At 48.6% G+C, this 24,987-nt stretch overlaps 1 protein-coding gene across 7 annotated transcripts in view; it reads left to right on the top strand.

The window, feature by feature from the left end:
• Positions 1-24,987, top strand: part of SPATA18 (spermatogenesis associated 18) — a 305,326-nt gene that overhangs the window by 59,537 nt on the left and 220,802 nt on the right. For all 7 annotated transcript variants that reach the window (XM_069631673.1, XM_069631675.1, XM_069631671.1 and 4 more), the window contains exon 5: positions 8,533-8,628. In XM_069631673.1, the coding sequence (XP_069487774.1) occupies positions 8,533-8,628 (96 nt within the window). The remainder of the gene's footprint in view (positions 1-8,532; positions 8,629-24,987) is intronic.

Here is a 24,987-nt window from a genome sequence, read left to right as displayed (position 1 = left end):
TCATCAGGGGGAGCAATGTGCCTTTTCTTTATCTTGTGCAGGAAGTGTTGTAGGTTGCATATTTTAGTGACAGTAGGTATGTAGTATGGGAAATATAGGCAAGGATTGATGGTGAAGCCTAGGGACTTGACTGGTGTACAGAAGGACGCATGGGTTGCCTGTGGCAAGTTCTTTGATCCAGGGGTAAAGTTGAGTTTTTGTTTGAGGGAGTGGGCAGATAAAGAGGTATTCTGATTTGGATGGGTTGAGTTGAGGAAGTGGCCATCTAGGTGGTGATGGTGTAGAGAGAGGTGTTTGAGTGTGTGGAGTTGGAAGAGGTAGGAGATTTGGAAACGTATTTGTGTGTCTGCACAATGGTTGAAGTGGATGTTGTGGTTGCTAAGAGTCTGTCTGAGGGATTCAACATATAGGTTTAAGAGGAGAAGAGATGGGGAAGATCCTTGTGGTTCTCTGTATTTGATTCTGGTGGGGTTCGGTCGATAGGGCAGCATAAAGATAAAGGGCCTCATTACGAGGTTGGAGGTAGCCTTGCCGGTTTTACCGGCAAGGCTACCTCCAAACTCACATCTGGGTCCGGCACCCATGAATGGGCAATTACCGGGCTATTCCAGCCCAGCCGGACCCAGTAATTGTCCTTTTGCGGGTGCCGGGCCCGGTACATCCCCATTCCCATTTGAGCCCCAAAAAGGCTCAATGGGGAGGGTGGTAGCACCGGTACTGTTAATAACAGTACCGTGCTACCATCATGTTCTGCTTGCGGGTGGCGGTACGGCCACCAGGTCAGACCTGGTGGCTGCAAGGGCATCCGTGAATAGAACTCCTAGCATGGTGGTATGGTAGCAATGGTGCTGGTAGCGATACCGGCACCGTTGTTGCCTTACCGCCATACTTGTAAAGAGGCCCAAAGCCTGTCTTGTGAGTGAGGGAGGATGTAAACTAGTGAATAACAGTACATAAGAGTTTCAATTTGTGGAACCGGAGGTTTAGCCGGATGGTGTGGTTGATAGCGTCTAAAGCTGCAGTGAGGTCAAGGAGGACTAGAAGGGCCGTCTATCTTTTGTCAGTGATGTTGTGGCGGTCATCCAGGATGCGAAGAATGGTAGTCACAGTGATGTGACTGGGGCAGAAACCTGATTGGAGGGCTTGAGGAGGTTGTTTGTGATTATGTAATGTTGTAGCTGGCTTGTGTTGAATCGTTTTATGATTCTGGTGAGTTATGGCAGGATTGTGATGGGATGGTAGTTTCTCAGGGAGCATGGGGTTGAGGGATGGTCTATTGAGGAGGGGGGATATTTGACCTGTTTTGAGATGGTGTAATGTGAGAAGCAAGAGTTGAGACTGTTGACCCATGTAGAGCCAGGATGGCAATGCAGTTGGATGTAACCTGAGCTGGTCATGCGCTATCCACTTCTCAATATGTAGTAATTCCCACATGCAATAATTCCACAATGCAGTAAATACCAGACCCTGTCTAGTCCTATGGGTCTCCTAAATAGGGAATAACAAAAAAGACTGCATGACTTGGAATCATGCAGGCCTTTCCAAGTACCTGGTATTTACTGAATGAGATAACGGTAAATGAATTTGGCGTTATTACCAGAGGGATGGCTGTGATAAAGGAGGCTGTGAGAAAGATTTTCAAAGTCACAACTTGGAGCTCGGTCTAGGCATCCCATAAGCACCATTATATTTATCCTGACTTTGGGACTGAGCTATAGGCGAGACAAACATTTTTGGCTGTTTGGAATATATGATTGATATTCATATCTTTATCTTGGTTATCTGCATCTCTTAAATTGCCCCACAGCTTATTGAATCAGTAAAATATTGCAGTTTGGAGCAAAATAAGTTATATTCTTGTTTCTCCTGGTTTGATATTTTTCATCAATTCATTATACAATTATTTCATTACCCCTGTAAAATTGAACCTCTTTGTTATTAGGCCTCCAAAAACGAACATGAACTTGTAGGAAGGGGCTTCCTTTTATGGCCTCTTGGATGTCATAGCGGCCATTAGGAGCACACTGTTTATGACACAGTTCTCCAAAGAAAGGTTATCTCCAAATCTTCCAGGAGCAACCTCTAAAGAAATAATAAATGGTGGTAACATTTTGAATCTATAAAATCTGACATTGCTGAAGAAACAAGTGACCTTTTCTTATTTATGGACTTTCCATGAGCAGGTAGTTGCAAAATTCTATCAAATATGCTAACTCAGTCGTGAATCCAGTCACATTTGTACATCCTACTTATATCATATAGAGATTGTCCAGCCGGTTTTATTATACTCACTTCTCCAGCATTGGATCTTTCATGGATTCACATGCTTAGAATATTCCCCGTCGTCAGGCTGGGAATCCCTGGTACATTATATAGACCCTTTCCCGTAGGAAAACTTTTTCGACGCTTATGCGTCCTATCCCCCTCGTTTTGTATCATGCGTGCCCGCACCGTCAGGACGTCATGATATAAATACAGGACCCGCCCCCGCGCTCCCTCAGATTTCAACCGTCTTTCAAAGTAGTGGGATCCTCGTGATTACTGCTAGTGGAAACTAGGTTGTTTTTTTGTCTGTTTCGCTTCGGCGACGTTCAAATTCTGGAGAATTATGTCTGGAAAAGCGTTATTCCGCCCATGTGCGACATGTGGCCTCAAAAAAGTTTATGAAGGAGATGCCCACATGGATTGTATCTACTGTCTCCACCCGCACCACACGGCGGATACATGTGAGATATGCCAGGGTTTCTCCCAAAAAACCCTTAAGGACCGTAAAAGAAGGCTGGTCGACTGGCTTAATGACGGAGCGGGTGCCTACCCGGCTTCGGAAGTTGGCTCCACGGCCTCCAGGAGCAAGTCGGAACCTCCATCAAAAAATGTACGGCCAGCAGAAACCCGCTCTGAGGACAAGCATAAGGGGAAGCATGCTGGGTCTTCCTCATCACATAAAAAGCCCTCCTCCTCCTCATCATCTAAGACGGAGAGGCAAGCGCTGTCAAAATCCTCCTCAGGGGACCGTCCCAGGTCTTCCGTGAGTCGAGACGCTTCAGCCGGGAAGTCGGCATCAAAATCGGCGACGAAGTCTAAGGGCTCGACGACGACTACTGGCTCGTCGACCTCGGTGTCATTGACGATGCCTATTACCGTTCAGGCAGCAGCGGTTGGGATTCCTTCGTCGACGGAGACTCAGTCTATGGCTTGGCTGCCAGAGGTCTATGACCCGATCCCCCCTGAAGTCTTACTGCAGCCAGACACGGCCTGCTCGGCGGAAGGAGAAGGTGGCACGGTTCTGCAGCCGTCGGATTTAGGCTTACGGCCTTCCACGTCGGCGACAACGACGAGTGCGAGTGGGGGTATGGTTCCTGTATCCTCAACGTTACTGACCCCCCAGACAGTTTTGTCTCTGGATGTGCTTAATACTCTTCAGAAGCTCCTGCAGCGGCTGGATACGCAGATCCCTCAACCGGGGACTTCATCGTCGCCTTTTTCTGTACCTTCCGTCGACGAGCAAACTTGTGCGGCTCGCTCGACGACTAAAAACCCATCGGCTCCCCAGGCGGTAAAAGATCGTCCTCGAGTGCAGGAGGAGGGTGAGTTGTCGGAGTCCGATTCTATACTGGGTGACTCAGGGTCAGACATTTCCCTGTCACCGTCGAGGGACCCAACATGGAACTCGGATGTAGAGGTAGAGTCTACGAGGAGCCAGACACAGCCGTCTCCTCCGGATGATGTGGGAGCCTTCCATGCAATGATGGGGAAAGCTTGTTCCGAATTCGGTTTGATTCCTGAGGAGCAGAAGAAAGACTGTTTCCTTTTTGACCATATGGGTCAAAGGAGGAAATCGGTATTTGCCATCCCAATTCTGGACCACGTGTGGCAAGAAGGTCTCAAGACGATGCGCCATCCGTTCTCGGAGCCAGCTATAAAGGGGCGGATTGAGAAAAAGTTTAAAGCTCCGGAGTCCACTCCAAAATGTCTAACATCACAACCTCTGTCTGACTCGGTGGTGTCGGCGGCAGCGGCTAGGAAGGCCAGGGTACAGCAAAAATGTTCAACTCCACCTGAAAGCGAGGCTAGGAGGCAAGACGCCTTTGGAAAAAAGGTGCTCTCGGTCGGGGCAACGACGGTAAGAGCAGCCAATTCTTTAGCGATCGTATCACGATACGATAGAGAAATGTGGCACAAACTAGCCCCTATCCTAGAACACCTGCCAGACGAACACCGGAAAGCAGCCATGTTACTGGTGCGGGATGGCGAAGAGGCATCGAACCACGCAATTAATATTGCAGTCGACCTAGCAGAGTCTGGCTTCAAACAAATCAACCATGGAGTAGTACTTCGTCGACAAGCGTGGCTCAAAGGTACTACTTTCCGTCCTGAAGTCCAGTACAAAGTCCTTGACATGCCATGTGAAGGGGAACACCTGTTTGGCGAAAAGGTTGATGAAGCGTTGAAGGGGATGAAGGAAGACACGGATACTGCTAGGTCCCTCGGCGCCCTCCAAACGGGTAGAAACTTTCGCTCTTTTCGCCCCTTTAGGGGTGCTTCTGGAAACTCCCGCTTTGGAGCCTCGAGGGACCGTGGATTTAACAGGCCCTCGTACTCTTCACAAGGGTTCAGACGAGCGTCCCAGTCGGCACGTAGAAGCAGAGACTATCAAGCTTCCAGGCGGCGAGGCTCGGGTCCCTCGTCGACGAAGAACAAGCAAACCAGCAACCAATGACGGCCTTCGGAACGTCCTGGGGGGACGAGTCTCTCATCACTTCGACCAATGGAAATGCATCACCACAGATCGATGGGTTCTAGACACGATTCGCATGGGTCATGCGCTACAATTCAAAGACAAGCCTCCACGTCTTCCGCCTATATTTTCGACCCAGCCCCACCTCCGAATCCTACGACAAGAGGCGGCGCTTATGTTGCGAAAAGGAACGGTAGAGAGAGTTCCTGTGGCACAAGAAGGACACAGAGTTTATTCCCGGTTCTTCGTTGTCAAGAAGCCAAATGGAAAATGGAGGCCCATTCTCGACCTGAGGGTACTCAACAAATGGCTGAAGAGCCTAAAATTCAAAATGCTAAAGCTCCAGGAGGTTATCAGGTCGGTGCAACCCATGGATTACCTGTCGTCACTAGACCTTCAAGACGCCTATTTTCACATCCCAATACGCCCACAACACAGGAGATATTTAAGGTTCGTCGTCGGAAGAAAGCATTTTCAGTTCAAGGTCCTCCCGTTCGGGCTCAAGTCCTCCCCCAGGACGTTCACCAAGTGCTTGGCCCCTATAGCGGCCCATTTAAGGAAGGATGGTCACCATGTCTATCCATATCTGGACGACTGGCTGGTCAGAGGTTCGTCCATGGAACAAACACGAAACAGTCTAAGGGCCACAATGTCCCTCTTACAGGAACTGGGCTTCGCAATAAACTTCAACAAGTCCTCCGTAGAGCTTTCGAGGACCTTGGTCTTTCTAGGAGCGGAGTTTCATACACACACAAGCCTGGTGTTCACGAATGGGTACTGAACGACCAACAACTACAGCAAGTATTCAAGAAATGGGGACATCCTTCCATAGATTTGTTCGCGAAAGAATTCAGAAACTTCAAAGCAAGGCGTCGGAATGGAGATGCGGTACCAAGGTGTCGGTGCGCACATACATGTCCCTGCTAGGGACCATGTCGTCCTGCATTCCGTTGATAAGCAACTGCCGTCTGTTTATGAGGCCTTGCCAGGAATTTCTAGCGGACCGTTGGGCGCAGAGCCGAGGTCGCTGGTCCGACAGACTGGTCGTCGACGAACAACTAGTACAAGCACTCTGCTGGTGGAGAGTGTCTACTCATCTAACGAAAGGAATGCCTCTACTGGAACCGGAGTTCCAAAAGACGGTGGTGACGGATGCATCGCTGAGCGGATGGGGAGCTCATCTGGATACGTTACAGGTGCAAGGCCAGTGGTCGTTGCAGGAGTCCTCCCTGCATATCAACCTGCTAGAACTGAGAGCAGTGCGATGGGCTCTGAAATCTTTCCTTCCTCAACTGAGGGACTCGGTGGTGCGTGTCATGACGGACAACACCACTACGATGTTCTACTTGAGGAAACAAGGAGGGACACGTTCCAGGTCCCTATCGACGGAGGCACAGAAAATCTGGCATTGGGCCCTACAACACAACATGCAAATCTTGGCGTTCCACCTGCCAGGCGTGAGAAATGTGGAAGCCGATGCCCTCAGCAGAGAAATGAACGAAGTTCACGAATGGGTACTGAACGACCAACAACTACAGCAAGTATTCAAGAAATGGGGACATCCTTCCATAGATTTGTTCGCGACGAAGAACAACAGGAAATGCCATCAGTACGCAAGCAGATGGCCTCAGCAGGGCTCACTGGGGGAGGCGTTCTCCTTCCCATGGTCGAACAAATTCCTGTACGCATTCCCTCCATTTCCCCTTGTCCGGAGGACGTTGCAATGGATCCTCAGGTACCCATGTCGGGTAATTCTGGTGGCCCCGTACTGGGCCAGACAGGTGTGGTTTTCAGACCTGCTACACTTAGCGGTGGCGGAACCGATGAGATTCCAGAAGACCCCCGACCTTCTGTCTCGACAGGAGGGTGTCGTTTGGCATCACGACCCGGACAGCCTCAAGTTGACGGCCTGGCTCCTGACTTCGCCGAATTCGGTCGGCTAACGATTCCGGAGGACTGTAGGCGTATCCTGCAAGTGGCAAGAGCACCTTCCACAAACGCCTCAAATGGAGAAGTTTCTGTCAGTGGTGTGAGGATCAACCAGATTTGGCCCCGCAATCGATTAAGCCGGAACAGCTCCTCCCATACTTGCTGTTCTTAGCTCAAAAGGGCCTATCGGTATCGTCAATAAAAGTACACCTGGCCGCCATTTCAAGGTTTACTCGTCGACGGCATTCCGCACCATTGTTCAGCGACCGCCTGATTAAGCACTGCCTTAAAGGCCTCTTTCGGAGTTTCCCTCCAGAGAAGAAATTTCCACCGGAGTGGAGCCTCAATCTGGTCTTAACTTCTCTTATGAAGCCTCCTTTTGAGCCAATGTCATCATCGTCTCTAAAGTTTCTGTCGTGGAAATTGGCCTTCCTAGTGGCCATCACTTCAGCCCGACGTATTTCAGAAGTTCAGGCTCTAATGGTAGACCCACCATACTTACGATTTTTCAAGAACAAGGTAGCCCTTGCCACTAACCCACAGTTCATACCGAAAGCTCCTTCGGTGTTCCATAAACACTCCTCTATTGTGTTGCCTACGTTTTTTCCGGAGCCATGCTCGGGAGCGGAGCGCATGTTACACACATTGGATGTAAAAAGGGCTCTCAAATTTTATCTTCATCGTACACAACCATTCAGAGAAACGAGACAACTGTTCGTGGCCTATGGTTTGGGTGCTAGAGGAAAAGCCATTTCAAAGCAAGGACTGTCAAGATGGGTGTCATCTACCATTTCGTACTGCCATTCCAGGGCAGGGAAGCCTCTTCTACGACGGCCAAGAGCTCATTCAACTAGAGCAGCGGCATCGTCGACGGCACTGTGGGCCAGAGTCCCTCTGGGGGACATCTGCATGGCGGCTACCTGGGCGGCTACACACACCTTTACCCGCCATTACTGCCTGTCGCAGCAACATGCCGAAGATACCCGGATGGGACAGGCGGTGCTCCGACACCTATTCCAATAAGGTAAGCCCCGACTGAGGGGTTGCATCCTGTGGAATTTATGACTGTATGTGGTTCGTTTTCCTACGTTAACGATTACTAATGTATACATGATCATAGGGAACGGGCTTTGCGAAGAAAGTATAGGGGTTTGCATGCACGCCTCCTCTTTGGGGGTGGTACTGCTATGTAATCTATTCTAAGCATGTGAATCCATGAAAGATCCAATGCTGGAGAAGGGAATAGTTTCTTACCTGTAACTCCATTTCTCCAGCATTGGTATCTTTCATGGATTCACATGCGCCCGCCTGCCTCCCCTGAACATGCAAACCGGTTCCCCCACTACTTTGGGGGCCGAAATCTGAGGGAGCGCGGGGGCGGGTCCTGTATTTATATCATGACGTCCTGACGGTGCGGGCACGCATGATACAAAACGAGGGGGATAGGACGCATAAGCGTCGAAAAAGTTTTCCTACGGGAAAGGGTCTATATAATGTACCGGGGATTCCCAGCCTGACGACGGGGAATATTCTAAGCATGTGAGTCCATGAAAGATACCAATGCTGGAGAAATGGAGTTACAGGTAAGAAACTATTCCCTTTCTTGGCAGGCTAGCGCATTGTGTGCTCTCTTTATTGGCTAGCACACTGTGTGTTCCCTTAGTTGATTAGTACATTGTGTGTGTGCTCTCTTTATTGGCAAACAGATTGTGCGTATGCTCGCTTTAGTGGCCAGCACATAGTGTGAATGCTTTGTCGTGGGGCTTATACTTCCGTCTTTCAGAAAATAATCAGAGATGTGCTGTATTTTGCATGAGACCTCAATTTTAATTTTACAATTAGTACCATGTTTTTGTCTTGTACAGGTTGTCTGAAGCTAACTTGGAATTGCAAGACACAAAAACCAAGTCAGCAACCACCCTGTTAGCAACAGAGGATGAGATCATGCAGCTGAAATCAGAGTAAGGAAAATATAAATCAATAAAATTGTATTGGTAATCTGTTGATGATATGCGTCATTTCTGTTTTGACTCAAACTGGATGGCTTGTCCAGTTGAACTCCTATAGCTTTAAGTCGATACTGTACATTGTTTAAAACTAGTATGTGTTGATAGTGGTCGCATTTCCTTTTCGGTCATTCAGTAATCCTACAGCAATTGTAAAACAATCAGATGAACATTAACTTTCTGCAAATCTTGGGTCTCATGACATCATTAAGTCTTTTGAGTACTGAAAGTGCATGGAAAGTAATTATTCTATGGCCTGCCCTCTTTACCCTATCACCCTGGGTTGTGCCCCATCAATGAAATGTGTTATAATTTACACAGACACCCTCCTTTGGATTAATAAAGGACTGCAGTTTTCACTGTTCTTAGTCTGCCAGGCAGCTTTGAGTAGCACATATCTTGTGTAGAATGCTTTGGATGCTAATTTAACCCCAGCGTTACCTAATGTTACTGGCTAAGGTATTAGAGTGAGGCTGCATCATGATCCTAACTATGGATGGATTACAGGATGTATATGTTGTCCATTGAGAGCAATAAAGTCCACATAAGTGATTAGACACAGCTTTTCTTTGTTGCTGATACCAGGATATCTCAGATTCTAATGTTCAGTTTTCATTTGTTGGTATGTGATCTGTCAGTACCTGAAGGATGGATTCAGCAAGAGGATCACCTACTGAAATGTATCTGCCCCCAGGTGTTTGCTCTTTGAACTCCTGGCATGAAATATAGATCATCTCTGTGCATTTTTGTTTTTCTGTGGTAGGAAGTGTCTTGAAGTCTTTGGTGACTCAAAGGTTTCACTGCAGTACTGAAGGACCCCTGTTTGGAACTCTAATTAAACTTGCTGAGAGAAGAATAGCGAGATAGTGCTCTTATGCAGCAGAAATGTATGCAAGAGATAACTTCTAAATTACATATTTTTGCAATAGTAGAAGACCCACTTTTGGCAGAAGTAATAAATGTTGATGCAGAATGGCTTTGTTCTAGAGGTGGATATATTTGGCGGTTGAAGCAGAAACTGAAGGCTGTGACAGCCTGTAACACCCATAGGGTGGGTATGGGTAAAAATTGCAATTAGCACGAAAAGAAATTCTGGTACAACCTCGCCATGTCCACGTTTTGACAGGAAAGGCATTGGCTAGACCTATTTGTTCAGGTATTGCTCAGCTGTGAACTCTGCCATTGCTATGCTTTTGTCTACAGCATCTCTGCCATGTTGTTGCAGATGCTACTCTGCCAAGTGCTGAGGCCACTGTGGAGATATCTCTTAGCCCAACAACTTTGGACGTTGCTTACCATTTTCTTCATCAGTCCCAGTGCCTATGGCTTATTCTGCTTGAACATCTTTTAGAGATGGAGAAATGGAAACAGCTGGACACTTGCACGTTATGAAATTGTTTTTTAGAACTGGATTGGGTGATGCTCCCATCTTCCTCCTAAGGAAGTGTACAGTAAGAAGCAGAACCATACAAGAGGACCTTGCCTATTCATGAGACTGTCCACATCCACTCTCAGCTCCCTTTCAGTCTCAAGAGACTGCAGCACACCTTCTGTTTCACTATGCAGCTGTGAAGGTCTTTGCTTAAGAAGCTGGTCTGGCTCAGAGATCCCCTTATGCTGGTTTATGAAATCCGATATGTCAAGAGGCTGCCATAAGGGCAGAAGTCATACTATACAAGACCTTGTTATATTTCACCCAATCCATCAGTTTGGATGTAATGAATTAATGAAATCTAGTTGTAGGATAATGCACCAGCAACCTCTAATTGTTTCATTTTCAGGACCAGGCACGAAGGGCCATGGAGAGTTAGTGCAAAGACAAAGATTTGTAGGTGCTCTGCGTCTTTCTGCACTAATAGCAGTGGTTGAAGTGGGCGGAAGCGGTTGGGAGCAACAATGCCCCTCTACTTTTTTAAATTAAGTTTTACTGTTCCGATACTTTAATTTAAAAAAGAAATCGTTCTGGAATGGTTTCGTTTTAAAATATAGGTGTAGGAAGAAGTTGAAACGTGCACTTTCAGTGTACTGCACTGAACGTACCCTTAAGCAGCAGGGGCATGTGTTTGGGGGTTTGTATTGTGCGTGGCGATGGGGTTTGTGGGGATCAGAGGCAGGCCAGTAGGGAACATAGTTGCACTACTTCCTTTCGTACAGTTCGACTACTGATTAATAGGCATGAGTTGCGTTAGAGCAGGAGAGAAGTAGTGTGACTGAGTGCCATTGGAGAGGCCTGTAAATGGCATGAGAGACCCAGGGACCTGATAGCGATGTCAGGTCCCAACAATTTGAATGGTGCATGAGCTGCTGAACCCCACAGACCTCTGTGAGTAACCAGTCTGCAAATTGTCTATACCAGTTAAACACGTGACACCCCCCGAGGGAAAGGGGAATTAAACAGAATAATAAAACACTAGATTCCCTCCCTCTTGCCTCTTGTCGTAGATGCGAAAAAACACACAAAAGGAGATCTGATCAATAACTTTCCCTGGTTTCTTCCTCCTCACCCTGGCCTCCCCTCCGTGGAGCCCCACAGTACATGCTCATCTCTGCTAAATGCCCAGAGGTGAGGGAGGGAGGCTTAAGACTAGTTGCAGAAACCTCTCTGGATTCCAGCTCATAGAGAAGGACCAATGCACCTAGCTAGGCCCTAGTGAAATACTTATGCACTAACTACTCTATCCCTATCACTAACTATCCTTATCCTAAACTAGCAGATGTCTTTGTTTTCCCTTTTTACTTTTCAATTATGTGTATGTGCTTCATTTATTTTTTTCATACTGCTAGGGTAAGAGTACTCTTGCATTCAGTCACTTTCTGGTTTTATCAAACATGAACGCTTGCTTCAATGTTAAGTGTCTCAGGGTTAACCAATGACTGTGACTTGACTTTGGAAGCTTAACAGGTATTATTACCTAATCCAAGCACTGTCCTAAGGGTAGGGTTGATGCTTTGTTCTTTATTCCTTAACTATTTACATTGTTTGTAAGGTACCCCCTTGAGAGCTTCAAGAATCCCCAATCCCATGAGCAGGGTAAAGTCTAGTCTTAGATGGCAAAAGGCTGAAGTTGCGAACTGTGCACAACCCACGGCTCTGTAGGGGACAAAATTATAGTATCTGGGCAGACATGTGCACGCGCAGGCTAGGCCTGCGAGGTACCTTACTGCAAGTGTTATTTGCCATTACCAGGCAAGCCCCAGTGGAGATCTCTTCATGACGAACGCCGAGGTAAACACTTCACAAGCTCTGGCCCAAGTACTCAGCAAATCTGACACTCTACATGCGGGAGCATCTTCTAGCTTTATGTAAAATAATATACATGAGCTACTAGACCCCAAGAGTTAGTTTCACTCAAAGAAGGTGCTTAGGCAGACTAAGAATTGTTATTTCTATCCCAGTACACAACCTGGGCTTCACTCCCAACCTTCCCTGAAGGCCTGAACGATTGACCCAAAAACAAAGGCCTTCAGGAAAGGGACCTGCTGGATGTGATGGTCAAGATGAAAGGCAATTTAGAACTTTCATTCAAGGTTCTATACAGCCTCGCAGCAGAGTCCGGGGCCAATGCGCTTCAAGGTCCTTCCCCTCCATTTTGTAATAGAAAGGGTGACTTTCCTGGAATTGAACTGCTGTCAAACAATAACCACCTCCACTAACACTTGAACCTAATATCTCCTATTTGCTACCACAGGAACCATCTCTGGTACCAACTGTTAGGGAGAATTCTCAAAAATGTGCCAATTCCCTCAACCTTAGAGACCCCCAGCAACTTTGCTGGATTTTGAGGACTTGATTTGTTTAACCTGGAGAGAGTGTGGCCCTTTTTCCCCACTCTCTCATGTATTGTAATGTGAATTTTACCTCTGTTTCTTTTGGTTATGGAGTCTGCCAAATTCCTTAGGCATCATATTTTAACTTATGTCACACAGCTCCTTCAGTGCAGTGGCACAGGGACGTCTTTTAGATTTCCCAAGGTTTGAATACCTTCTCTGGGATAAACTACTGTTGACTTTACTTAGCATTGTAATTTTGCACACACTCTCTTACAATAGAGTGCTGGAGGGGTTACTTAGTATCCCCTGTGTCTAGATGCTCATGTAACATGTGTATGTTACCCTTTCCTCACAGAATGGCTGGTGGCAGTGGTTTCGTTATGAACTACCAGGGTTTGCATTTGCCGTGGCTGTGCGCAGCTCCGGTAATGCTTACCACGGGAGCCATCTTTTTCAAAATGGCGCGGAGCCATCTTTGACAAAATGGTCCCTGGTCTTCTTTTTTCGCCATGTCTTTGTGGAAAGGTCTTTCTAGAGATTTTCTCTGCACGCCAAACTAGGTATGGTCTCTTTGTTCATTCACCTTTGGCGGGATTCAGGAGTGAAGGCCGCCTCTGGCTCCAGAGTGTCTGGGGTAGGCAGGAAGTGAGGGAGGTGCCCGAAACTCCCTGTGCTTTGTCTCCTAGGAGACCCAAATGCACTCTGTGGTGATTGGCTGGCTGACCATCTGGCAAGGACAGACACCCTGCTGGGTGAGTGACAGCTAGGCTAGAATGAATGGGAGAGAATTGAATAAAAGGTGAGTCTTTTGGTTTGGAAGGCAGAGTCGACCACTGGACGAAGGAACTGAAGAAGAGCTTGATGAGGACGCTTGCTGCAACTCCTGGACCGTTGGTTTGCCCGGTGAAGCCCTGCTGCAGTGCCGAAACGCCAAGTTCGCATCGACAGAGAAGCCCCTGCAAGGACGACTTCTCTCTTTGAGTTGGTGAGACCAATCAACTCCAAAGTAAGCCACCTGGACACCCATCTCGGAGCTGGTTGAATTTCCTCAGAGTTGCTGCAGGAAACCGTATAGCCAGGGAGAGGGACAGCAGATTGTGTGCGTTACTTTTAAGCTGGCCTAAAGCTTTTGTAAGATCCTCCGGACTCCCACGAAGCAGGACTGACCAAGCCTGAGCCACCTCAGCAGAGTGCGGGACCCCAGAAGCAAGGGCAGCCCACCTTGACAGCAAGGAACTGCGTTGTTGCTATTTGGGGTAGCTGAAACGCGAAACAGCCACTGAAAGTGAAGTTTGCCGGTTGCTGGTTTTGACAGTCCCAGTGCATTGCAGGAGTTGCCCGACGTCCTCCCTCTTGTCCCCATGACTGAGGCCCAGGAACAGGGAGATCTGCAGAGCTGCACAGGAACAGAAGTCATCAGCTGCATCTTTTCTTCTTTACCGAGGTACTGTAAAACACGTCTAAGAGAACTTACCTCTTACTGTAGAAGTGCTTGTAACTTCCACAACTCACAAGTCTAATCAGCTTATGGCCCTACATTTGATTCTTCTTTTCATCAAAGACTCCTAAGAACTTGTGCAAAGACTTTTCCATTTACTTATCAGAAGTGCTTCATCTTACCCAAGACCTTTGCCCATTGACTTTGGCTTAGCCTATTGAATTGTATGACTCTTCTAAGAATATCTAAAAGTACTTACTTGCTTAGGAATATTTGTGGTCTCTTGTTGTTCTAATAACCCCTTCCTTTTACCAACTTTTAAGAGTATTCTGAAGGCCAACAGTAAGATATTAATGTCCCCAGCACCCTTGTTACTGAAGTCACATGTGGGTGTAGGTTGTGTCTATCGGCCATCCCAAAAGGGTCTTGTCTGATTCAGAAACTCAAAGTGTACAGTATTGAAGTATATTTGTGTGTTACTATTCTATTGCTCCCTTCTGAAGAAGGCTTTATAACTGACTGATACATAAATTAATAATTGTTTATGCAAGAAACCTTAAGTGTAAGAGTTTACTTGAATACCTGTGACTATTAATCTTTGTGTAACTCCACTACAGCTCACATTTCCCCTCTTGAGATAAGCCTGGCTGCTCAACACGCTACCAAAACTGTGTAGTACAAGCTTATACCAAAGGTTGTGCTTCCTATACCTGTAGTCATAGTTGTTTGTAGTGTTTACACAGGGTACTGCATACAAACGTTGCCTAACACCAACTATATCGCATGGGGGCAAAACATCTGCCCACCCTGTGAATTACAATTTCCTGACTCATATGCCCCCTGATTTTGGAGGACCTGACAGTACCCACCTGTAGGGCCCTACACTAGGGCCCATTTTGAGGGGGGTGTGGGCGATGATATACTCATGCATGTACATACTGCACAAATTCCTGCAACCTCTCCTCTAGACCATAACATTTCCAATCAGTGAAGCATTACAGCCTCTCCCATAGGACCCTTCCATCTAAAAACGCTTAAACCTCATATTCTTCATCCTGGCCTTTTTAGATGACTGGGGGCGGTGTCCCTACTAACTGGGTACCTTCCTGATAAGATTTCAATAGACTTACACGGAAGGTCAGTTGGATCTACAAACTTGGGTTCAGTTTAAGTCTTATTGTCACTGGAAAAAATACCTTTTCTCTTTCAAATGGCCCTTTGAAACACAGGCTAGACTTGTTCTTCCCTTTTCTTTGACTATTTTGTGTTGACAGCTATACCAGCTCTCCAACCTGATACTTTGAAGCTGAACATCAGGATCGGTGGGCAAATCTCTTTTAGGCTGTCTTGCTCTTTTGCAAGGCTACAACACCTGTGTAAGTCCCCCCCAACCTCTTGGTAACAGTGCCTTGTGTTTGGTTTCCTAGATTCCTTTAGGATGTCCATACACCTCTGTGGCAAATTGAGATGTCCAAACTCTATGACCTCAGGAGCCATGCTGCCAGGTTCATTGAGTTGAGTTGCTGGTGCACTGTTTGACCTTGGTGCTGGGACAATAGGTTGTACCAGGCTGGATGTTTGATGGGCTCGCACACCGCCATCTTGCGTAGGTGTGGGAACCACGGTTGTCTTGCCCACATGGGAGCAACTAGGACGAGCGTCATCGACTCTCTGTTCATCTTGTTCACCACTTTCCTGATGAGAGGAGTTGGTGGAAAAGCGTACGCAAATATCCCTGACCAGTTCATCCACAGGGCGTTCCCCTGGGAGTCTGGTTGGGGGAACCTGGATGCAAATCCTGGGCATTGTCTGTTTTCGCTTGTGGCGAGTAGGTCTATAGTGGGGAAACCCCACTGAGAGAAGATATCTTCTACGACCTCTCTGTGTAGAACCCATTCGTGTTCCTCTGGGAGGGAGTCTCTGCTCAGAGCATCCGCTAGGGAATTGAGCTCCCCTGGAACATGTTGTGATGACAGGAAGATGTTCCGTCTGAGTGCCCATATCCAGATTTTCTGGGCAAGCTTGGATAGATTTGGCGAGTGAGTCCCTCCTTGCTTGTTCAGGTAAAACATGGCTGTTGTGCTGTCCGTCCGGATTTGCACTGACAGGTTTAGTAGGTGGGGCTCGAACGCCTGAAGCGCTCTGAATACTGCCAGAAGCTCTAGCAGGTTGATGTGGTTCTTGGCCACTGAGTGAGACCAGAGACCCTGAGCTGTGTGGTGGAGAGCTCCCCACCCCGTCAGGCATGCATCTGTAGTGACTATTGCCTGTACCTCGGGATCGTAAAAGGGTTTCCCCTGTGCGAGATTCTCTCTTGTCCACCAGTGAAGGCTTTGTACCAGTGTTGGTGAAACAACCACTAGATCGTCCCACTGACCACTTGCCTGAGACCACTGTTTCGCCAACCATTCCTGCATGGGACACATGCGCAGGCGCGCGTGGGGGACCAGGTAAATACATGACGCCATCATGCCCAGTAAACGCATTGCTTTGCGTACCGTTATTTGTTGACCGGACTGATAATGCGGAATTTGCAGTAGTATATTCCGAATTCTTTCTTCTGAAGGAAAGGTCAACCCCTCTTGGGTATCTAGGATTGCTCCTAGGAATTGTTTTGAGGTGCTTGGCACTAGGCTTGACTTTTTCTCGTTGATTGAGAAGCCTAACTCGTGAAGGAGGTCGATAGTCCTTTGAATGTTTGTCCTGCAAATTCCTGGGGTTTCCCCCGTTATGAGCCAGTCGTCCAGATAAGGGTACACTGGGATTGCCTCCCTGCGTAGGTGTGCAGCCGCCACCGCCAGTACCTTGGTGAATACCCTTGGTGCTGAAGCTATCCCGAAGGGCAGTACCTTGAATTGGTAGTGTCGACTGTCCACCTTGAAGCGCAAATACTTTCTGTGCGGTGGGAGCATGGAAATATGAAAATAAGCATCTTTCATATCCAAGGTTGCCATGTAATCCCCCTTTTTTAGGAGGAGGTGTGATGGTTTAGGTGTCTGATTTCCCTTTTCTCCCCCTTCTGTCCAGCTCTCCTCACCTGAACTGCCGGAATTACTGCTGGGATCCTGTAGCCGCCGTCGAGTAAGATAGTCCTTCTCCTTTTTTCGAAGTGCCTGCTTGTCACGGAGGGAGGCCACCTTGACTGCTGCTGGGAACAGCTGGCCGGGGACCTCCCTTCCGGGACTAAGCCGAAAATAGGGGAAAAAACCCCTGATGGGGAAAAAACCCTGGGACTCCTCAGGTTGTCAGCAAGGTAGTATTGTACGTGGCCGTGCAGGTGAGCAGGAGAAAGTAATAAGCAGGATCCGTGTTGGTTGCAGGAACAGCAAAGCAGCAGGAGGGTCCTACTGAGTGGAAGAATCCCCGAAACCCCTGCCAGCCAAGCAACTAGCGGGGCGAGGACCAGGAATGGGAGGAGGTCAGGAAAAAAAACACCGGCAAGGCACCGGCAAGGCAGTCCAGAGAGAAAGCAGAGGAACGAAGGAAAAAAGGGGCGGAGCCTATCCGCGAGGACGGAACCGCAGAGAACTGAAACAAAAGTCGCCGAGGCACGGTGACTACAGGGAAAACTGGAGGAGAGAGAGAAAAGAGAAAAAACGTACGCCGTGAAGGGGCGCGAGAGCAGAGCAGAGCAGAGCAGAGCAGACGGAAGCTGAAACGGGGTAGGAGCGAAGAACCAGGAAGCAACGAGGGCTTCCACTGGACAGTTGCAACGCAGGGACCGCTGGGCCGGGAAGGTAATTATACTCCCAGCGGCCCCGCGTCGTGAGGAGGAAGCGTGATGGACACAAAGGAGAGACTAGTGCCCTGCATACCTGTGTCCTAAGTTCCAACGCGGGAGAAGCCGCCAAGCGGAACGCCTGCGGGTGACAGTATGCCCCCTTCCAGACCGTATCACCCCCGGCTTCCCTGGGTGCAGGCGGTGAAATCTAGCAAGCAAACGAGGCGCATGCACCTGAGAAGCCGGTTCCCAAGAGTCCTCCGACTCCGGATAACCCTTCCAGGACAAAAGGTATTCCAACCTGCCTCGATAGAACCTAGAGTCCCTAATGTTGGAGACTTCATATTCTGCTTGAGTGGGGGTCTGTGATGGAGCAAGTCTGGGCACTGGTCTGTGATGGGAATCGAAATAGAAGTCTTTAAGGAGAGAGGAATGAAAGACTGGGTGAATGCGACTTAGAGAAGGCGGCAGCCGAAGACGGTAAGCCACAGGATTGATTTTGAGAAGAATGGGAAAAGGACCCAGATAACGAGGGGACAGTTTAGAGGGTCTTGTCCATTTGGGTAGAAACCGGGTGGACAGCCACACCTTGTCGCCTGGCTTCCAGTCCGGACATTCTTTGCGATGTTTATCCACTCCCATCTTAGATCGTCTCCTGCTGTTCTCCAAACTCTGTAATGCTGTGTCATGGGCATCCTTGATCTGATCTAACACCTCTTCGGCCGTCGGGGAATTGGTGAAACTGGGAATTTCAGGGAGAAAGGACTTAGGGTGAACCCCATAGGTACAAAAGAAAGGTGAAAGACCTATGGCAGAGTGTTTGGCATTGTTATACGAGAATTCTGCAGTAGGGAGTAGGGAAACCCAATTCTCCTGGTGTTGAGTGACGTAACATCTCAGATATAGTTCGAGAGTGGCATTAAGTCGTTCCGTCATCCCGTTGGACTGGGGATGAAAACCCGAAGAGAGTGCTCTCTCAATTCCTAAACGGGTACACAGGGCTGTCCAGAATCTCGAAGTGTATTGGCTTCCCCGGTCCGAGATGATCTTGTCGGGTAGACCGTGTAGCCTGAAAATGTCTCGTGCAAACACTTCAGCCATTTTGGTGGCTGTGGGAACCCCAGAAAGAGGGGAGAAGTGTGCCATCTTGGAGAAAGCATCTACCGTGACCATGATGCAGGTACATGATCCAGATTCCGGGAGGTCTACAATGAAATCCGTAGAAACCAACCCCCAAGGGCGAGTAGGCATTTCAACTTGGGTAAGTAATCCCAACGGTTTCCCCGTCGGATATTTTGATCGGGCACAAATAGGACAGGTCTTCACAAAGTCTAGGGTGTCTCTCCTCACGGTGGGCCAGGAAAAGGTTCTCGAGATGAGCTCCAGAGTGTTGATTCCCCCGCGATGACCCGCAAGGCGGGATGTGTGACACCAATCCAGAATCTTCTTCCGCAGCGGGCCTTCCGGAATGTATAGACGTTTCTTGAAGAACAGCCAGCCGTCTTTCTCTTGATAGGGAGAAGTGGGGTGCAACGCAATTCGAGGAAGCTCTTGACTCACGGCGGTCTTAACCCCTTGTAGGAAAGTACTGACCTGGGCCAATATCCGATTGTGATGAAACATGGGTTCAGTGTCTAGTGAAGCCCTTTCCTTGCTGGAGTCCTTGCGAGATAGAGCGTCTGCCAGACGGTTAAGCGAACCGGGAATGTAAGAGATCTGAAAATCATATTGTGAGAAAAGATAGGCCCAACGAGCTTGCCTGGAATTTGAGCACTCCATTTCTTGGAGGGCTTTCAGGTTTTTGTGGTCAGTCCTGATGAGGAATGGATGCCTGGCCCCCATGAGTAAATGGCGCCATTCGTCACAAGCCAATTTCATAGCCAACAACTCCTTTTCTAGGACCGAATAATTCAATTGGCTAGGTGAGAGAGTCTTGGATAAGTAGGCTACTGGATGCTCCACACCGTTGACAGTCTGAAGTAGAACCGCTCCAATCGCGATTGCAGAAGCGTCAGTCTCCAGGATGAAGGGCAAAGTCTGATCTGGGTGGTGGAGGATCGGAGCCGAGCAGAAAAGATGTTTGAGTAGTCTGAAACTGTTTTCGGTATCGGGCGACCAGTAGAACGGAGAGGCCTCTTTCTTGAGTAGGCGAGTGATGGGATATACTACTTCAGAGAAGTTGGGGATGAATCTTCTGTAATAATTGGAAAGTCCCAGAAACCTTTGCACCTCCCGGACAGATGTGGGTGCGGGCCATTCGAGGATGGCCTGAACCTTCCTCTGATCCATATCTATACCCTCTTCGGACAGCTGATAGCCCAGATACTGCACGGAAGGGACCGCGAATTTACACTTCTCAGCCTTCACTAACAGCTCGTTCTTTTGTAGACGTTCCAGGACTTGAGTGACATGCCCGATATGTTCTTGTAGGTTGGAGGAGTAGATAAGGATATCATCCAGATAGATGATGACGGAAGTAGAGAGCATGTCAGAAAACATTCTGTCCATAAATCTTTGGAACACAGCCGGGGCGTTAACTAGCCCGAATGGCATCACCTTATACTCATATAGACCGAATGGAGTGCGGAATGCCGTCTTCCATTCGTCACCCTGGGAGATTCTGAGCAGATGATAAGCGTTTCTGAGGTCAAGTTTTGTAAATATTCTGGCCCCTTGTACCGCCTCGATGATGTCGGAGATAAGTGGCATAGGATAACGATCACGGATCGTCACCTTGTTGAGACCTCTGTAATCGATACAGGGTCTCAGATCAGTAGAGTCTCTTTTTTTTATGAAAAACAGAGGAGCCCCTGCTGGGGATTTTGAAGGCTGAATCAACCCGTTCTTCATATTAGTGTCCAGATAGTGTCGTAACACAAGTTTCTCGGCCAGAGTAAGGGAGAACATTCTGCCAAAGGGAACTAGGGCATTGGGTACCAGATCTATAGTACAGTCTTCGGGCCGGTGAGGTGGCAGTATGGAGTGAAGGTTCTCCCGGAACACCTCAGAGTATTCTGAACAATAGTTGGGCAATGCAAACACTCTCACACAGTCCGAGGTATAGGCCGTAACGGATTCAGGGCCCTTCTGGCTCTTCGGAGAAAGACAATGTTCGGTGCAGTATGAAGAACCAAAGCTCAGCTGGTTCTTAGTCCAATCGATCTGGGGATTGTGTTTGCGAAGCCATGTGATTCCCAGTATGATCGGGAAATGTGCAGCCCGGATAATGTCGAATCTTACCACTTCTGAATGATGAAAAACTGTTAAGGACAGATCTTCAGTGGTATGGGTGATGAGTCCGGATGATAAGGGAGAGCCGTCGACTCCTTCTATCTTCTGTCCTTCCTTCCGGGGTATCCTGCGTAGACCGACCTGGTCTGCCCACAGGGTATCAACAAAGTTGCCGGCTGCTCCGCAGTCCAGTAACGCGAGAGTCTCCACCTTCTCGCCTTTTACCGTAAGAGTGGCAGTAACTACCATGAGTCTGGTATCTTCCTTGGGTTCAGAAGAAGAAACTGTAAGCGAAACATAGGGACGAGTAGAGAGAACTGGAAACCCCCGGACACTAGTCCCTATTGATGCCGAGGGTGCTCGTTTCCCTGCCTCTTGCTAGGCAATTCAGAACAATCCTTAAGAAGGTGTTGGTCTGACCCACAATAGGCACAAAGTCCCTTTTCCCTTCTTCGCCGTCTTTCGGCAGCAGTCAAAGGTGCTCTTGTGGCACCTATCTGCATGGGTTCTTCTGACGCGGCAGTGGAAGAGCGACGAGGGGGAGAGCATGCCCGAACATCCAGGGGGAATCCTGAGCCACGTTGTCTGCGTCTTTCTGTCTTCCTTTCTTGTAGACGATACTCGATATGCAGTGCAGCCGTTAGTAGGTCCGAAAAAGTAGGCGAGCGAGTAGACCTGGCTAACTCGTCCTTAATTTCCTCTTTGAGACCCCTCCTGAAAATGGCATACTGTGCAGGTTCTGGCCAGCCAGCGCCAGAAGCTACTGTCTTAAAGGCCGAAATGTATGACAGGACATCCAAGGAACCCTGCTTGACGTCCAACAATTCTTCAGAAGCAGTGAATGATAATTCTGGGCGTTCGAATGTCTGTCTCAGAGAATTCTGAAATGCTGAGTAGTCTTGAAGTATGGCATTGTTGCTTATGACTAGGGGAGTAGCCCAAGTCAAAGCATTGCCGGTCATATTCGAGATTAGGAAGCCGACTTTAGCTTGATCCGTAGAGAAAGTGCGGGGTCGGAAAGTAAAGTAGACAGTACATGCCTCTAGGAATTCCTTCACCTTCTTGGGGGCACCGTCAAACTTTCCCGAGGATAGTATCGTAGGTGGTAGTTCTGGAGGAGGGGGTTCCCTGGCGGAAACCATTTGTCTAAGGGGGGCGTTCTCCGCCTTGACTCCCTGGAGTTCTTGAGACATAGCTTGGATCGCCTTCCAAAGCTCTTGCACTTGTCCCTCAGCGGACATCGTGTCTTTACTTGGCGTTGCAATCTGTGATGGTTTAGGTGTCTGATTTCCCTTTTCTCCCCCTTCTGTCCAGCTCTCCTCACCTGAACTGCCGGAATTACTGCTGGGATCCTGTAGCCGCCGTCGAGTAAGATAGTCCTTCTCCTTTTTTCGAAGTGCCTGCTTGTCACGGAGGGAGGCCACCTTGACTGCTGCTGGGAACAGCTGGCCGGGGACCTCCCTTCCGGGACTAAGCCGAAAATAGGGGAAAAAACCCCTGATGGGGAAAAAACCCTGGGACTCCTCAGGTTGTCAGCAAGGTAGTATTGTACGTGGCCGTGCAGGTGAGCAGGAGAAAGTAATAAGCAGGATCCGTGTTGGTTGCAGGAACAGCAAAGCAGCAGGAGGGTCCTACTGAGTGGAAGAATCCCCGAAACCCCTGCCAGCCAAGCAACTAGCGGGGCGAGGACCAGGAATGGGAGGAGGTCAGGAAAAAAAACACCGGCAAGGCACCGGCAAGGCAGTCCAGAGAGAAAGCAGAGGAACGAAGGAAAAAAGGGGCGGAGCCTATCCGCGAGGACGGAACCGCAGAGAACTGAAACAAAAGTCGCCGAGGCACGGTGACTACAGGGAAAACTGGAGGAGAGAGAGAAAAGAGAAAAAACGTACGCCGTGAAGGGGCGCGAGAGCAGAGCAGAGCAGAGCAGAGCAGACGGAAGCTGAAACGGGGTAGGAGCGAAGAACCAGGAAGCAACGAGGGCTTCCACTGGACAGTTGCAACGCAGGGACCGCTGGGCCGGGAAGGTAATTATACTCCCAGCGGCCCCGCGTCGTGAGGAGGAAGCGTGATGGACACAAAGGAGAGACTAGTGCCCTGCATACCTGTGTCCTAAGTTCCAACGCGGGAGAAGCCGCCAAGCGGAACGCCTGCGGGTGACAGGAGGATTACCTCTTGTAGCGTGGTCATACAAAATTTTTGGGGCTTGACATACTTGTTGGCAGGCCGTAAGTCCAATACTGGGTGCATTGTCAAATCTTTCTTTGGCACAAGGAAGTAAGTTGAATAAATACCCTTGTTTACCTGGTGTTCCGGGACGAGTTCTATCGCGTCCTTTTCTAGCAGAATGGCGATCTCCTCGAGGAGAATCTTCTGATGTTCTAAAGAGTGTACTCTTTGTCGTGGAGGATGGTTCCGGGGACGCTGCAGTAGTTCTATACAATATCCTGTGGATACTGTTGACAGCACCCATCTGTCTGATGTGATCCCTTCCCAAGCCTGGGTGAAGTTGTAAATGCGTCCCCCTACTGGGGTTGCGTGAGAAGGGACCCTGAACTGAGCGTCACTGCTTTGGTGGAGGCGTGCCGCCTCCCTTGTTGGGGCTGCCTCTGCCTTTACCACGACCTCTTCTATTACCCCTGCCGTAACCCTGGGTAGACTGTTGGTTGTTGTTCCACTGTGTACCCTGCCCCTGGGAATAGGTAGATCCTCTCTGGGAATTTTGGCCGCGTGGGCGACGAAAATTACTATTCCCTCTCTGGTTAGGGGGTTTATTGGTTAACTGGCCAAGGGACTTAAGTGTTTCGTATTCGTCCTTGGCATTCTTCAGTGCGTCTTCGACCGCCTTACCAAACAACAGATCGGTTTCCACCGGTTTGTCCAACAATGATGCCTGGGTTTCTGCCTTAAAACCAGACTGCTGTAACCACGCATGTCTTTTGATAACAGTGCCTTCCGCTATCAATCTGCCTGCGTTGTCCGCGGCGTCGAAGGTTGCTTTCAAAATGCAACCAGACACGGCTCTACCCTCTGCGGAAATCCGAGCTAACTGGCTGTCAGGTTTCCTTCTCTTATTCAAGTTTCCTTTTTATTATTATCCTTTTCAGATTAGCTTTGTGTGGGTGGGAAGTTTTCCATTATAGTTGGTTAGGCCTTAACTTGTTGATTCAGAATCCTGGTTCTGACCCAAGGCAAGATGGAGCCTCACAGTGACAGCTCTGATTGGCTGGAAGACAATGCTGAACAACAATGAACATTCTAAACTGTCACTCTGTGCCTTTCATCATCAAAACCCCATCTGAGAGGACGTGTTCAGTGGCTGCTCCTGCTTTAGTATTAGGCCTGGTGGATTTTATCCTTCAGATCTCAGCAGTTGAGCGGCTACTTTCTTGGGGGTTCAGGAGAAGTCTTCAGCTGGCAGGAATTCGTTTTGAAGATAGGAAAAGCAGGAAATCTTTGTGAATTCGCTCAGGAGATAAGTGACTTTATTTCTACTGTAAATCTGTTCATCTCAATAACAGTCTCCTTGAAAATTCGTTAAAAGTAGTGTTTCTACTAAAACTATTGAACTATCGGAGTGCGCTTGTGTTTCCAGTGCGGTGTTCCTTAGCGCGAGATTTTGACTGTCGCGTGCGTATTCAAGTGAGCGCGTGCTTTCTAGCGTGTGTATTCCGAGCGCGAGTAGAGGTTGGTCTCGTGCCATTTTAAACGCGCGTGTGTTTTATTGCGCGGGTGATCCTTGCGCGAAAAGCTATACGCTGCGTGAGAACTACAAAGCGCGTGTGAAATTCAAAGCGCGTGTGAAATACAAAGCGCGTGTGATTTTTAGCGCGAGTGTACAAAGCGCGTGTGAAATACAAAGCGCGTGTGAAATTCAAAGCGCGTGTGATTTTTAGCGCGGGTGTACAAAGCGCGTGTGAAATACAAAGCGCGTGTGATTTTTAGCGCGGGGGTACAAAGCGCGAGAATCTGTTCGTCGCGTGCCATGAGAGTGCGCGTGTGTTTTTTCCATCGCGAGCGATTGTGCGCGTGAGAATCACTTCGATGCGTTTGAACTCAATAGCGCGGGTGTTCTTATTTCGCGTGTCTCGCAGGAGAACATTATTGCGCGTGTGGACTATTGCGCGTGGGAATTATTGCGCGTGTGGATTTTTTG

This window comes from Ambystoma mexicanum, chromosome 6q, assembly GCF_040938575.1.
Source record: "Ambystoma mexicanum isolate Mex_15411 chromosome 6q, UKY_AmexF1_1, whole genome shotgun sequence".
In the NCBI taxonomy this organism is placed as follows: domain Eukaryota; kingdom Metazoa; phylum Chordata; class Amphibia; order Caudata; family Ambystomatidae; genus Ambystoma; species Ambystoma mexicanum.
Note: the sequence above shows the minus strand (reverse complement) of the source record. Positions and strands in the feature narration are given on the sequence as shown.